The sequence below is a fragment of the Prionailurus viverrinus genome, chromosome B1 (assembly GCF_022837055.1).
Source record: "Prionailurus viverrinus isolate Anna chromosome B1, UM_Priviv_1.0, whole genome shotgun sequence".
Taxonomy (NCBI): Eukaryota; Metazoa; Chordata; class Mammalia; order Carnivora; family Felidae; genus Prionailurus; species Prionailurus viverrinus.
Genome location: NC_062564.1, coordinates 35,355,021 through 35,367,374, shown reverse-complemented (window position 1 = coordinate 35,367,374; position 12,354 = coordinate 35,355,021). Strand labels below are relative to the sequence as shown.

Here is a 12,354-nt window from a genome sequence, read left to right as displayed (position 1 = left end):
CCCATTCACAGTTAACCCCTACCACACTTTTCAGCTCTGAAGTTAAACACCACTTCCTCTGACAGGCCTCACCTGAGCCTGGACTATGCCCCCTCCACCACAAAGCAGGTCCCCTCATGCCCTCATAGCACTTGGCACATTTGTTGTAATTTGCTTGTGGTCACCTGATGAACCTTTCCCTCCCATCCTGGACCGTAAGCTCCATGAAGCAAGCCTTAGGTTTTGCCTACCCTGTTCCCATATGTATCCCCAGCATCTAGTGGGAGAGGTCAGGCACATACCTGGTGCCAATACCTGTTCAATGAATGATGCTGAATTGTCAGAGTTGGAATGGACCGTGGTGACAAACCAACTGCCCCAACTCTCCTTCCTACCTCGATTTCACAACAGAGGAAGCAGATTAGAGAAGACATGTGATTTGCTCCAGGTCACACAGTGCCTCGGTGACAGGTGAAGCCTAGGGACCCCCACTTCCTATCCATCTATATCCCAGCACCACCCGCACCCCACACACTTGCATTTACAGCAAAGCCCCAGGTTCCTAGTGCTGGACATCGATTGATTTCTTCTTAGTTTTTGAAAGAGAACAGGAAGGAAGCAACACATCCAGCCAGTAGGCCCTGGATGATTTTTCTTTTTTTATTAATTTGGGAGAGAAAGGGTTCCATGCCCAGACCATCACTGATGGGCACTGTGGACACACACACCTGCAACACAAAGCCTGATGTCTGGCCGGCAGTTAACTCTGTTTGGGTTTGTCCGTGGGCTCACTGCTTCCTCCTGCGGGAGGCTGGTAATTTGGGGAGTCCTGGTAATTTTCAGTCATGAATTGGGTGCTCGCTTCGGGTTCACTCAGGTGGAAGCGGTTCAGGAATTTGTCCATTTTCCAATTGCCTGGAAGGACAGACAGACCAGAGGAAGGCCGTGAGAGAGAACCATGGCCTGGGAGCGGCAGGGCCTGACAGGGAGGCCGATCTGAGGACGTGGAGGCCTCAGCAAGTAAGGACCTTGGCCGTTGGGCTGTGGGGGGCAGAGTGCCTGGGTACTTCTGGCTCCTAGCTGGATGTTAGCAGAGTGTCTGGGAAGAGACTATTCCCCAGGGAACAATGAGGAGTGAATCTGGACTGGTTTCCTTCCCCAGGGCCCTTTATTTGGCATGACTCTGCCTTCTCACATGCGGAAAGATGCCCCATTGGGTGGGCTACCCACTGTCTCCACCCACCTCTCTTTTTCTGCGGGCTCTCCTCACCCCAAGACTGAGGCCTTAAAGGCTTCTTGTCTTCACACATGGTCACCCCAGCTGCTGGGGCTGAGACCGGCCCCAGTGTCTGCGTCAGTCTTTCAACCTCCTCCCCAGATCCCTGGCTGTGGCTGAGGTTGGGGGGCAGGGCACATGGCTAGGGCTCTCCCTCCTCCTGAGCACCTGGATCCTGCAGTATGGGTAAGAAGTCCCCGGCTGGTGCCCAGGTACTCCTCAAGGAGAGAGAGCACAGGGTTGTGGGGGGGGGGGGGGGATGGGCCTCTTCTGGGGCAAGTGTGGACAGGCCTAGCAGCAGGGCAAGGAGGGCGCAGCCCGGGGCACTGGGGAGAAGCTGCGGAAAGTGGTCACAAGCATATTCCCACGCTCTGTTTCCCAAACCCTGGGCCTCAGGCACCCTCTGTGCATGATTGCCAGCTACAACACAGGATGCCCACTGTAACCTGAATTTGAGAGAAACAACTAATTTGTAAGTATGTCCCACATACTCATGGAATTTACTCAAAAATTCATTCCTTGTTTATCTAAAATTCATATTTAACTGGGCACCCTGTATTTTTTTCTTTTTGGTGTGTGAGGGGTAAATCGACCACCCTTCCCTGAGTGGAGGGAGTGCTCAAGGAAGACCTTGCCTGGAGCAGAGCTAGGCAGTGGACAGGTGGAGGAGAGTAATCTTTAACGCGCAGGGGCGAGGGTTGCAGCCTGGACAGAGCTGCCCATTTACCCCCCTGTGGTCCTCTGTCTGGACCCACTACCTTTTTTTTTTTTTTTAAAGTTTATTTATTTATTTTGAGAGAGAGTGCGAGAGCAAGGGAGGGACAGAGAGAGAGAGAATCCCGAGCAGGCTGTGCACTGTCAGCACAGAGCCCGACGCGGGGCTCAAACTCATGAACCACGAGATCATGACCTGAGCTAAAGTCAAGAGTTGGACTTAACCGACTGAGCCACCCAGGTACCCCCACCCACTACCCTTTTTTAACAAGGAAGAAAGCAAGTCCCTTGATGTGCTGTTACTCCACTTATCATCCTTTCCTCCCCACACCACCCCGCAGGGGATGTTTGCATTTCAAAGAGGTTTTCAAGGAAAACCAAAATGTTTTAATCCAAAGAAACAAGACAATAATAAGGATAATGCAAATAATAATAATAGTAATAACACATCCATATAGCGCTTCCTATGTGCCAGAAACTCCATGCATATTCATACACTTACTTAATCCTCATAAGGGGAGACTATTTTTATCCCCAGGGCTCAGATGGGAGGATGGGGCACAAGATGGGGTTCCTGTGAGAATGCTTCTTAGGGGCAGTGATGGAGGGAAGGGCCTCTTCATGCTCCCTTAGGTCCGATCTGGTGACTCCATGCTCGGATTCGGGAGAGATGCTGGGCCCTGGGAGAGTCTCTCCTGGGGGTAGGCTGCTGCTGGGTGACAGGTGGGCAACTGAGTGCTGTGGGGTCTTCCACCAGGAGGCGAGGTGGGGAGGCACTGGCCTGGTGGCCTTCACACCCAGGGAGCCTGGGAAAGTGCGTGCAGGTGTGTATGCGTGTACATGCATGCATGTCTATGCATGTGCAAGCCAGGAAAAGGGCTCATGGGTGAACTGGTGTGTGGCAGGCATGGGGACAAGGGGGCCTTCCCCACTGAGTAGGGCAGGAAGAAACCTTGGTGGCCAGGAGGGAATTGAAACTCTCATCACGAGATCAGGGCAAGTTGGTGGAAAGAAATCCCCTGCACCCCGAGGGAGACCTCGCTCCCCTGCTGCAGACTTGCCCTTCCCTAATTCAGAGGACTTCTCTTGATTGAGCTTGGAGTGCCCTGGGAGCCTCACAGCTCCTTCCCGGTCACATGTCCGACAACACTTGGTTCTTAGGCAGCTCCTCAAACCAGGCCCTGTGTCCCTCAGGAGAGTGGGTACAGGCTGCTGGCTGCTAGCCTCCTGCTGCCTCCTCCCCTGGTTTGGCTGTGACTCCTCACGCCCCCGTTTCCTGCCACAAAGGGCAAGAGGAACTGACCCTTTGCAAGTTCTAGAAGGAAGAGGGGTGAGTCAGGCCCTCAGGGGTGTGTGTGTGTGTGTGTGGAGAGATGGGGAGCTTGGAGGCTGTGGCTTCGTGGTCACCATTTGGAGGAAAGTCCCATCCTGTACGGCACTGCTCTGATCCTGGAGCTGCAGAGAAGCTGCTGCCATGCAGGAAGAGGGTGGTGATGCTGGCTGTGCTCAGGCCACCCCCCTTGGACCCTGGGGCCACCCAGGATGGGCTCTTCCTGGGTCCAGGGCAGGGGTAGTGAGCGTACTGCAAAGGGCTCTGTGGCAGGAGGGAGAGAGGAGGAGGATATCTGACGCCTGTTTCCTGAACCACCCAGTGGTTGGAACACAGGCCGGGTCTCCTCAGGGCGGGGCTGCTGCATGTGACGTGCCCATTGTTCCCTGCGCAACCGTAGGCACACCGTTCTCATTCCGAAAAACTAGAGGCTGATCTCTTACCCACTGGTTGGGGCTAAGGAAGATGTTGGCGATGAAGGATGTTAGATGTTACAGATGTTCCACAAATGGGCCAAGGGGAGTGATTGCTGGGTCAGCTTACCTAAAGCTGTGGGGCAGAGGTGGGGGGAGGTTTCGGAGCCACTACTGTGTGCCTGATCTCCCCTAGACAGTGTCTTCAACACGGGAGAGGGGCTCCAAGCTTTCAGTTACTCATCCTCTGCCCCTGAGTCCCAAGGGCAGCAATGGCTGGAATGTGTGGGAATTGCCCTGGGGCAGGTCCTGTAGTCACTCTCTGCCCCCAGCTTCCCCAGTCTGTGGGGGACTGAGAAATATTCTCCTAGGCCAGCCCCCCCCCCTCGGAGGACTTGTGGGCATGTGATGGGCGACTCCTCTGCTGTAATGTGCGAACTCTGGGCTGAGGGGAGACTGACAGCCCAACTGGGAGCTGCAGCCCGGTGTCCACTAGGCATGGGGAGGGTATACTGGATGGAGGCCCTGCTCCTGTCCTCAACAGTTTTATAGCAGAAGACAATGAACCCTGGACTAGTAACAAGCTAGGCCTTCTCAGGCCTTCTCTTGGCCAGCAGCACAGCTTTGCAGCTCCTGGCGGATGGGGTCCCATCCTTAGCCTCGCCCTCGTCTCTTCAGCGGACCTACTCTTAGGCTTTCCCAATAGCACAGGGCAGTGTTCCCTGTGTGTCCTGCCTGTAGCCCAGGGACATTTCCCACCTGACTTGCCATTTGGTCCTCTTGGGGCCCTCAAGTGTTTCCTGCTCAGCCTGGCAAGTGGGGGCTGGGAAGCCCCCACTGGGAGGGAGGCCTCCACTCCTGTGGCTGGAGAACAAGGGGGCGGGGTCCTGAGACTTGGGCTTGGCCTCCTCTGAGCTGTTTTGTGAGTTGAGCTGCTGGGGCCTCTACTGGCACTGAGTGGCCCTGTCTCCCAAGGCGGGTGAGATGTATCTAACCAAAGTGGCCACCCTCTTCCCTGTCCCCCACCCCTGACTCTCCCCCTAGGGGACAGTGGCCCCGAAGAAAAAACAAAAATTGAACGCCAGCCTAATAACCGCCCCATCGTGTGCCTGGCTCAGGTCTGTAATTTGTCTGGCTCTTCACAGGGCTGGCTGCAGTGATAGAGGCACTGATGCCTTTCTGCTGAGATTAATGATGTCCTGGTGGTGGTAGGCGGGAGGCCTGGGCCTCTTATTTTTTGTGCCACTAAATGACATCCAGAGACTTCCACTCAGGAGCTGAAAAGCCCTCGTTCCATCACATCCAATTACTCCTGGAGAATATTTGCTGAGTGGCTGATCCTGCTGGCTTGAGAGGCATGGGGCAGAGGGGACCACTTTGACTTTGGCAGGAGTGAGAGGGTGGGGATGCTGGGGGGGAGTTCCGAGGTGGGGAGCGGTCACCCAGCTCCTCTGGAGCACTGGAGAGTGGAAGTGCAATTCCTAATTACCCGGGGAAATGGATCACCCAGGATGCCCCCCTTGGTCCTGGGGCTGGGGCTGGGGCTGGGGGTGGGGAAGGGAGCAAGAGAGGAGGCTCAAAGCTGTCAGTTTAAGCTTCCGCTGCTCCATTCCAGTATTTGCTGGTGGTGGCTGGCTGGAACTCTGGGTGAAATTTGGGGATTATCTGTGGTTTCCTGCTGATCTGTTCAATACCGCTTTGGACGACTGATGTTTGGCTTGACTGGGGCGTGTTTCCTGAAGAGGGCTGCCTGCGGCCTGTGGAGGTTGCAGGCAGTTCCTAGCCAGGGTGCCTGTCTGAGAGTTGCCCAGGATGGCCCCATCTGGGCCGCCGCCAGGCCCCCAGTCCTACCCGCTCTGCCAGGTGGGTGGGGCCCCACTGCCTGACACAAGCCCACACAGTGATTCAGGGGTTGGGCCCGGGGCGGGGGGTGGGGGGGTGGGTTCTGGGGCCTGGCCAGGTGAACCACCATGGGAGGTCATGGCAGGGGGTAGGGGCTGTTTTGCAGTGGGCTGTGTGTGTTTGTGTGTGTCTGTGTGCGTGTTTGGGGATGGTCTGCAGGCAGGGAACTCTTCCTTCTATGTTTGCCTATGTACCATGTACTTCTAGCTCACTGCCACCAGGCCTGTGGATTTTCTCCCAGCCTCAGTTCCTCTACATCAATGCTTCCTACTGTTGACACTTCTCGGAGTTCTGCTGCATTCCTGCCCTTGGCCTGTGTTTTCAAACATTTCCCCACAGTGCCTACTGTTTCAATCACCCATGGTGCCCCTCAGGCCTTTAGAGGCCACAAGCAAGCCTTAAATCCCACTGTGTGGCAAGCCTCAGCCCATTCCTCCTCTCTGACCTCTATGGGTGGGTGGCTCACCCAGGAGCTGCTCAGTTCAGGTGTCTGTGATGCTGGGGAGTGGGTTATGGCTGCCTGGTCCAGAACCCAAGGACCCCTCCCAGAGACGCAGTCTCTCTGCAGGCCTCCAAGGCTGCCTCGGTGAGGTGGCATCCAAGACTGGTGTGGCCCGTTAGCTCCCCTGGCGCTGTGGCACCATCTTGGGCTCACCACCTTGGACTTGCTTCTGGAACAAGCTTTGGCATGTCATCTTGTGGGGCAGCGAGGGGATTTCCCCCGCTCACTCGAGAGAGGAGCTTGAGGCCGTGAGGCCGGCTCGTGACACCTCTGGGCCAGGTGGCTGAGGTGTGGCACCACACAGGCCATAGCTCGGCAGGACTTTTAGTGTCTACACAGTGCTTCGCTATCACCTTCTCCAGGGAGGGGGTGTGAGGGGACGCTGCCTTGGGTGGCTGCTGCTGCTGGCCAAGGACACTCGGGACTTCAAGATGGACTTGCTCTTTCTTTGTCCCCACACCAGGGCCCAGGTGGTCTGGGTGAGGAAAGAGAGGGGTGAGGATGAGGAATGTGGGTGAGTGAGTGATAGGAGCGAAGAGCCTCGCCCCAGGAGTCAGAAGAAAGGTAATTTGCTTTTAACTGTGGACCCTTGGTTGACCAAGCCACTCACTGTTCTGGGCGTCAGTTTCCTTATTCGCCTGGCGGAAGGAATGGCCACTGTCCCGGTCGCCCTACAGGATCCAGCCAGGGAGGAGCAGGGCAGGCTGGTGGAGAGGCTGGGCACAAGTGGTCTTGCCTGCCCACCTGGTTGGGACAAGGAGGATGTGAATGCCAAAACTCATTTGTGGACACGGTGCTCACAGAGGCGGCTGTCTTTCCGGGTGTTAAAGGAAGCTGATGATGACTTGAATATGGGGGTGTGAGAACGTGCAGCTGTGTGTGTGTGTGTGTGTGTGTGTACATGGGTGTGTCCCATACACAAACATCCTCATTGACTGAAAGTTCACAGGGGGCTGAGCACAGGGACAGGTGGTAAAAAGGAAACATATGGCAGAGGTGAGCTCTTCCCTCAAGGAATTTATAGTCTCATGGTGGCAGTGAGGCCTGTGCAAGTGAAAAATGATTGAGTAATACAAAAGAGATAAAAGCAGGTGACTAAGCAGGCAAAACCAAGTGTTACGGAGCGTGTGGAGACGGACAGCAGCAGGGGAGGGCAGGGTCCTGTCAGCTGAGAGAAGACTGCCCCCGGGGGAAGGCACCATGGGGCCATCAGCAAGACTCGTATTCTGCGGGGGGGGGGGGGGGGGGGGGGGCGGGGCCACCAGGCTTGGGGAAGGGGAGAAATGGTGTGCCCTGATCAGCAGCAGGCAAAGGGGGAGCATGGTGGGCACTGATGGGAACTAAGCAGGAGTTAGTGGGCATGTGGCAGCGTGTGGTATAGAAGGGTGCATGGATGAGGTGCGAACCAGCGCTGTCTGCGGGCTCTCTTCAGATATGGCCCCTCAACTCATTCGGTTGGTTCCTCTACAACGTGAAAGCCACCTGCCGAATCCAAGGCTGCTGTGAGGCCGATGCGCAGGCAAACCGTCATGAATCACAGATGAGCCCAGAGGCCAGATTGGGCTTTGGGCATACAAGGTGGAGGGGAGAGGGATTAGAGCTGGGTGAGAGGGGTTGGACAGAGGTACAAGTCCAATGTGTTACAGGCCCAAATTTAGGAAGGGGCGGTGTGGCCTTTGGGACAAATGTCAGTGAAACTGGGCCAGCCATGGTCAGAGGGCATCAGGTCAGGCTCTTTCAGCTTCACTCTTGTTCCCTGTTTGGGATGTGGTCATGCTTGAGCTATCTGACTATCTCCCTTCACTAGCTCTGTGAACTCCCAACTGTCCACAGGGTTACACTGGGTGACACCATGCATCCATGGGAACACGGACCTGGTCCACATGGCTCAATTCTGTGCCCACAGCACTTAGAACACTGCCCACACACATTCGGCACCTACTGTCATCTCAACGAATGCAGAGGGCATGTGTGAATCGTGCCCAGCATGGAGGGGAAAATGGTGGGGAGAAGGAGCTGTGTAAAGGCAGGAGGAATGGGAAGGCAGGATTTCATAAACTAGAAGAAAGTTGGCTTGCCCTTCCAGGGCCTGTGCTGTGGTCCTGGCAGGCCAATATCTGATTGAAGGCCTCCATCCAGAAGTGTGTGGAGTTGGATAGGTTCTTCGAGACTTGTCACTTGCTTCCTGCACTTGTCCCGCAGAACTCCAAGGTGGGGGGAACTCGGTAAGCTGGGAGCAAATCTGTTATGGGTCATTCAGTGGTAGACCCAACTAGTCCAACCCCTTATCTTGAGGATATAGAAATTGAGGCCCAGAGATGTGAGGTGGCTTGTCCAAGGTGACACATGGATGTCAAGATCTCCCATTTGTTGATCCTATAGATGTTGTTTTGAGGTCACGGAATAAAGAGAAACCCTGCGGAGGGTTTCAGCCCCTGGCACTGAGCAATGTTCCCTGGCCCTCACGGTCCTACAAATTCAACTAGAATAATGTCGCACATGCTTCTCAACCTAAACTGTCATCCACGCCTAAGTCCTAGGGAGGAAAGGATCCAGTAGGACTGGCTCAAGTCAACTACCCTTCATGGATGCCTCTCTACCTGGCTCTTACAAACCCACTTTCCCTTCCAGTCTCTGGAAGCTGTTCCTGCCTGTGCATCCAGAAAACACAAGTGGTTGGTTACAGCACACATATCCTAGGACTCCCCTGTTCCTCCGAGGACGCCTTCCCATGGAAAGAAAACTAGACCAAAGTGAGCCCCAGGGCCTGTGTTCCTTGGCTCCATATCCTGGTCTCCTGGGGGCTGGTCCAGCCTGGGGCTCCACGAGTCCCCAAGCGCTGTGCGGGTGCTTCAGAGAGCGCCTGGCCTTGGACTTCTGACAGTGTGCTAGGGCGGCTTCTACATTTGCCACGCCCCGTGGGTTCATCTGGGCACACATCTCCGCACCTTTGGTGGTCTCTTGTGCCCTTGTTCCTCTCCGGCCTGCCCACCACTCCAGCGTAGTCACCTCTAAAGAGGGGTTGCTGTGTGTTACTTCTCCCATGGGCAAGACCTACCGGCACTTCACGGCACCCACCAAGGTCAGGCCTCTGCTGGGCTTGCTCCTCACAAGGGGTGCTCCTTCTCACTTTTCCAAAATAATCGTTGCATCTGTGGTTCTCCAGCCCAGAGCGCCTTTTCTCTTTCACTCAAGGATTCAAATGGCCTCCTTCTCCCAGGCCCAGCCCATGCCGCACCTCTTCCATGTAGCCTCAGGGCCATATAGGTTTGTAGATCATCTAGATCCAACCCCTCATTTTCTAGATGGGGGAACTGAGGCTCAGAGAGGGTAGTTGAATTGCTGAAAAGTCAAATCACTAGCTGGAGACTGGAAATACAGATTTCCTCACCCTGCAGTAAAATACCTTTGCACTATTCCTGGCTGAAGAGGGTGTGTCTTCTGGAAGAGAAGGGGATCTTAGGAAGGTATGGACTATCCCTAAATCCACTTGATCTCCCGTTGTCCTTACAGCCAGAAACACACAATTAAGTGCTTAATTAGAAGCTGCTCTGCATTGTTATTTAAGTGTTTTCAAAGTAGACTGTAAGCCCCCTGAGGGCAGGGAACGTTCCCTGTGCTATGGGATCCTATCCTCTCCTAAGCCCCTAGCACAGTGCTAGACACAGGAAGGTGTCCTATGATGGCCCATCTGGGAGGACGATTTTCCCACCTCCATTTCTGGTGGCAAGCAGAATGGCACAGAAGCCAAGGGACCCTGCCCAGATGCGAGTCCAGTTCCTAAGTTTTCACGTAAAGGGAGGGGGGTGTGCACAAGAAACTGTGGTTTTGGCAAAGATTCAAAGGGACTGATGGTGGGTGTCAGGCCGCATAGGTTTAGAGCTTCCTTGCTTGCTGCCAGTGTCACAGGAAGGGCACACCAGCCACTGTGTTTTCTGGAGGACGGGCTAGGATGGAACCTGAGGACCCCAGCCACGGTGGACGGCAAGTGTCTTTGCGGTAGGCACCTCCTTTCTCCCTTTGCCCCCTTTCATGCTCCTCCTGGCTTCACCTACTGCTCTCTCCTTCCCCTCCCACCCCACCCCTCAGAAAGCACTTGATCTTGCCAGAGCCTCCTTCAGGGGACAGTCTGAGCACTATCCTAGCCCAGGGTGGGGGCATTGTGATCTTGATGTCTTAACAGTGGGACTCAGGCATGCCTTACTTTGTGAGACTTGTACTCTTGGGGGACCATCGTGGGCTCAGGTGCCAGTTCTCAGCCCTCAGAAAGCACAGTGCCTGGACTGGTGTAAGGGGGCTCATGATGTCTTTGGTGAGAGTGATCCAGGGAACTGGAGAAATTCATCTTGGCTTGGGCAAGACACATCATTGTTTTCCTTTTCTCTCTGTATCCAAATTTGAAAGCGTGTCTTTGGGAAAGCGGTTTAAAACAGATTTACAGATTGGCAAGATGCTGAGGGCACCTGGGGAGGGTTCACCAGCGGAAAGGTTGCACCAACTCTGCTTTCAGGGCAGCCCGGAGCCTTCTGTGATTGGTGGCTCCTGCTCAGCACACCTGAAGGCCTCCTTCACTCAACCAATACCTTTCGGGGCTCCACTTTTCTCTCCTCTGGGGCCTTTGGGCAACAGGCATGTAACAATACCTTTCCTGGCTTCCCAGTGGGTGGAAGTTGGTCAAGGTCACTGGGTGAGAGCAAATGGCTGATGACATCCACCCGCCCACTCACCTTCCTGCCAGCCTGGGGGATGTGCTGTTTGCACTCCCAAGATGGCATCCGTGCATTCCACATTTTCTTCCCTTCCCCCAAATGGGGGAGGTGATAGAGTGCACAGAGATTACTTTATTTCCCATTTTCCTGGAGAGAAATCTAAAGCTCAGTGAGGGGTCATGGCTCACACAGGGTCAGGTGAGTCGCCTGAGGCATGGCAGTGTCCAGATGTCCATGAGTCTTCCTTCCTGCTCCCCAGCTTTGGTTGGAGGGGGACCAAGGCCACCTTCAGTTAGCCATCAGGAGGCTACGGGGAGTGGATCGTCTCCAGGAGGCCAGAAGGGCTGCTCAGAGAAGCTAGTGGAAGGGTTATGGCTGGGAAGTTTTTGCCCCACCACTGTGGCAATACTGGGCAGACAGAACAATTAATGACCAACGAAGACAGACTGGCAGGGTGGCATTCCAGGGCCCTCTTGCCCAGATCAGACTCAATTAGAGCGTACAATTACTTGCAGGAGTGCTGTGGGGTAGCTGCCTGCACATGCCATTCAAGGCTGAATGGGGGAAATGGTTCTCTACCTGGCTCCGGGCCAGCTAAAGCCACCATCGTGATCTGCGGGACTTACTTATGGGGGGAGAACACATCTGATGTGAAAATCTTTAGGACACTCATTCCAGTCTACTTTCAAGAAACACTACCCTTTGACTCCGGCCTCCAAATCTCATGGGTAAGGAGTCAAGGTCCCAGCTTCCCCATTAATGCACAAAGCATCCACTTCCACCCCAGAATTTACACTGGCTTTGACAGACGGGGAGGCCTTACCTCGAGTTTTGTTTTCTTTGGAATGGAGAGAGATGTTCTGTCCTTCCTGAAGATAGACGAAGAACTGGTAGCGGTGGAAGCCACTTTGTGCTGGTGGGGAGGGAGGCTGGTAGGCTAGGGGCAGAAGAAGGACAGAGGATGGGCCCCACACCCCACAGAGCCCAGAGACCCCTGGCTCTTTTCTCTCAAGATAATTCCTTATGCCTTCCATGGTCCCCACTGACCTTCCTGGGGTCCCAGCCGGGGGCTTACCCCACTGCAAACTACTAGGATTTATTTTTCGCAGGATCTCACCTTCAGTAGTTTCCTTTAGGAAACACCTTATTTTGGGTGGTGGTGGGAGGAGGAGGAGGAGGAGGAGGAGGAGGGGGAGGAGGAGGAGGGGGAGGTGTGAGCTGCTTGAAGGTCTTGGGCACTGGTGGGATTCCTGGGCCTTACTTGGCTGGTGGGTGTTGGTGTTATCCCTTTGCTGTTTTAGTCTATCCTGATGGATTTCCTGCCTCAAGAGAAACCCATCTTCCTCTGTGAGAGTGTTTGGCAGCGGATTTTTATTTATTTTTTCAGCATTTCCTTATGAACTCAATTCCCAAAGAAGCCAATTTCTTGGCTGGATCCGGAGGATCTGGAAGTGGTTACGGGGGTGGGTGGGACTCGGTTCAAAGGTTTGATCATGGAAGTGTAGGATCTGGGTGCTCGGGGCACTGGG

General features: G+C 54.7%; 1 protein-coding gene across 5 annotated transcripts in view; it reads right to left on the bottom strand.

Moving 5' to 3' along the window:
- Nucleotides 1-618: 618 nt before the first annotated feature.
- PEBP4 (phosphatidylethanolamine binding protein 4) overlaps nucleotides 619-12,354 on the bottom strand; it is a 225,220-nt gene continuing 213,484 nt past the window's right edge. For all 5 annotated transcript variants that reach the window (XM_047856100.1, XM_047856101.1, XM_047856098.1 and 2 more), the window contains 2 exons: nucleotides 11,649-11,762; nucleotides 619-894 (listed from right to left, as the gene is read on the bottom strand). In XM_047856100.1, coding sequence (XP_047712056.1) covers nucleotides 740-894; nucleotides 11,649-11,762 — 269 coding nt within the window. In that variant the 3' untranslated portion in view covers nucleotides 619-739. The remainder of the gene's footprint in view (nucleotides 895-11,648; nucleotides 11,763-12,354) is intronic.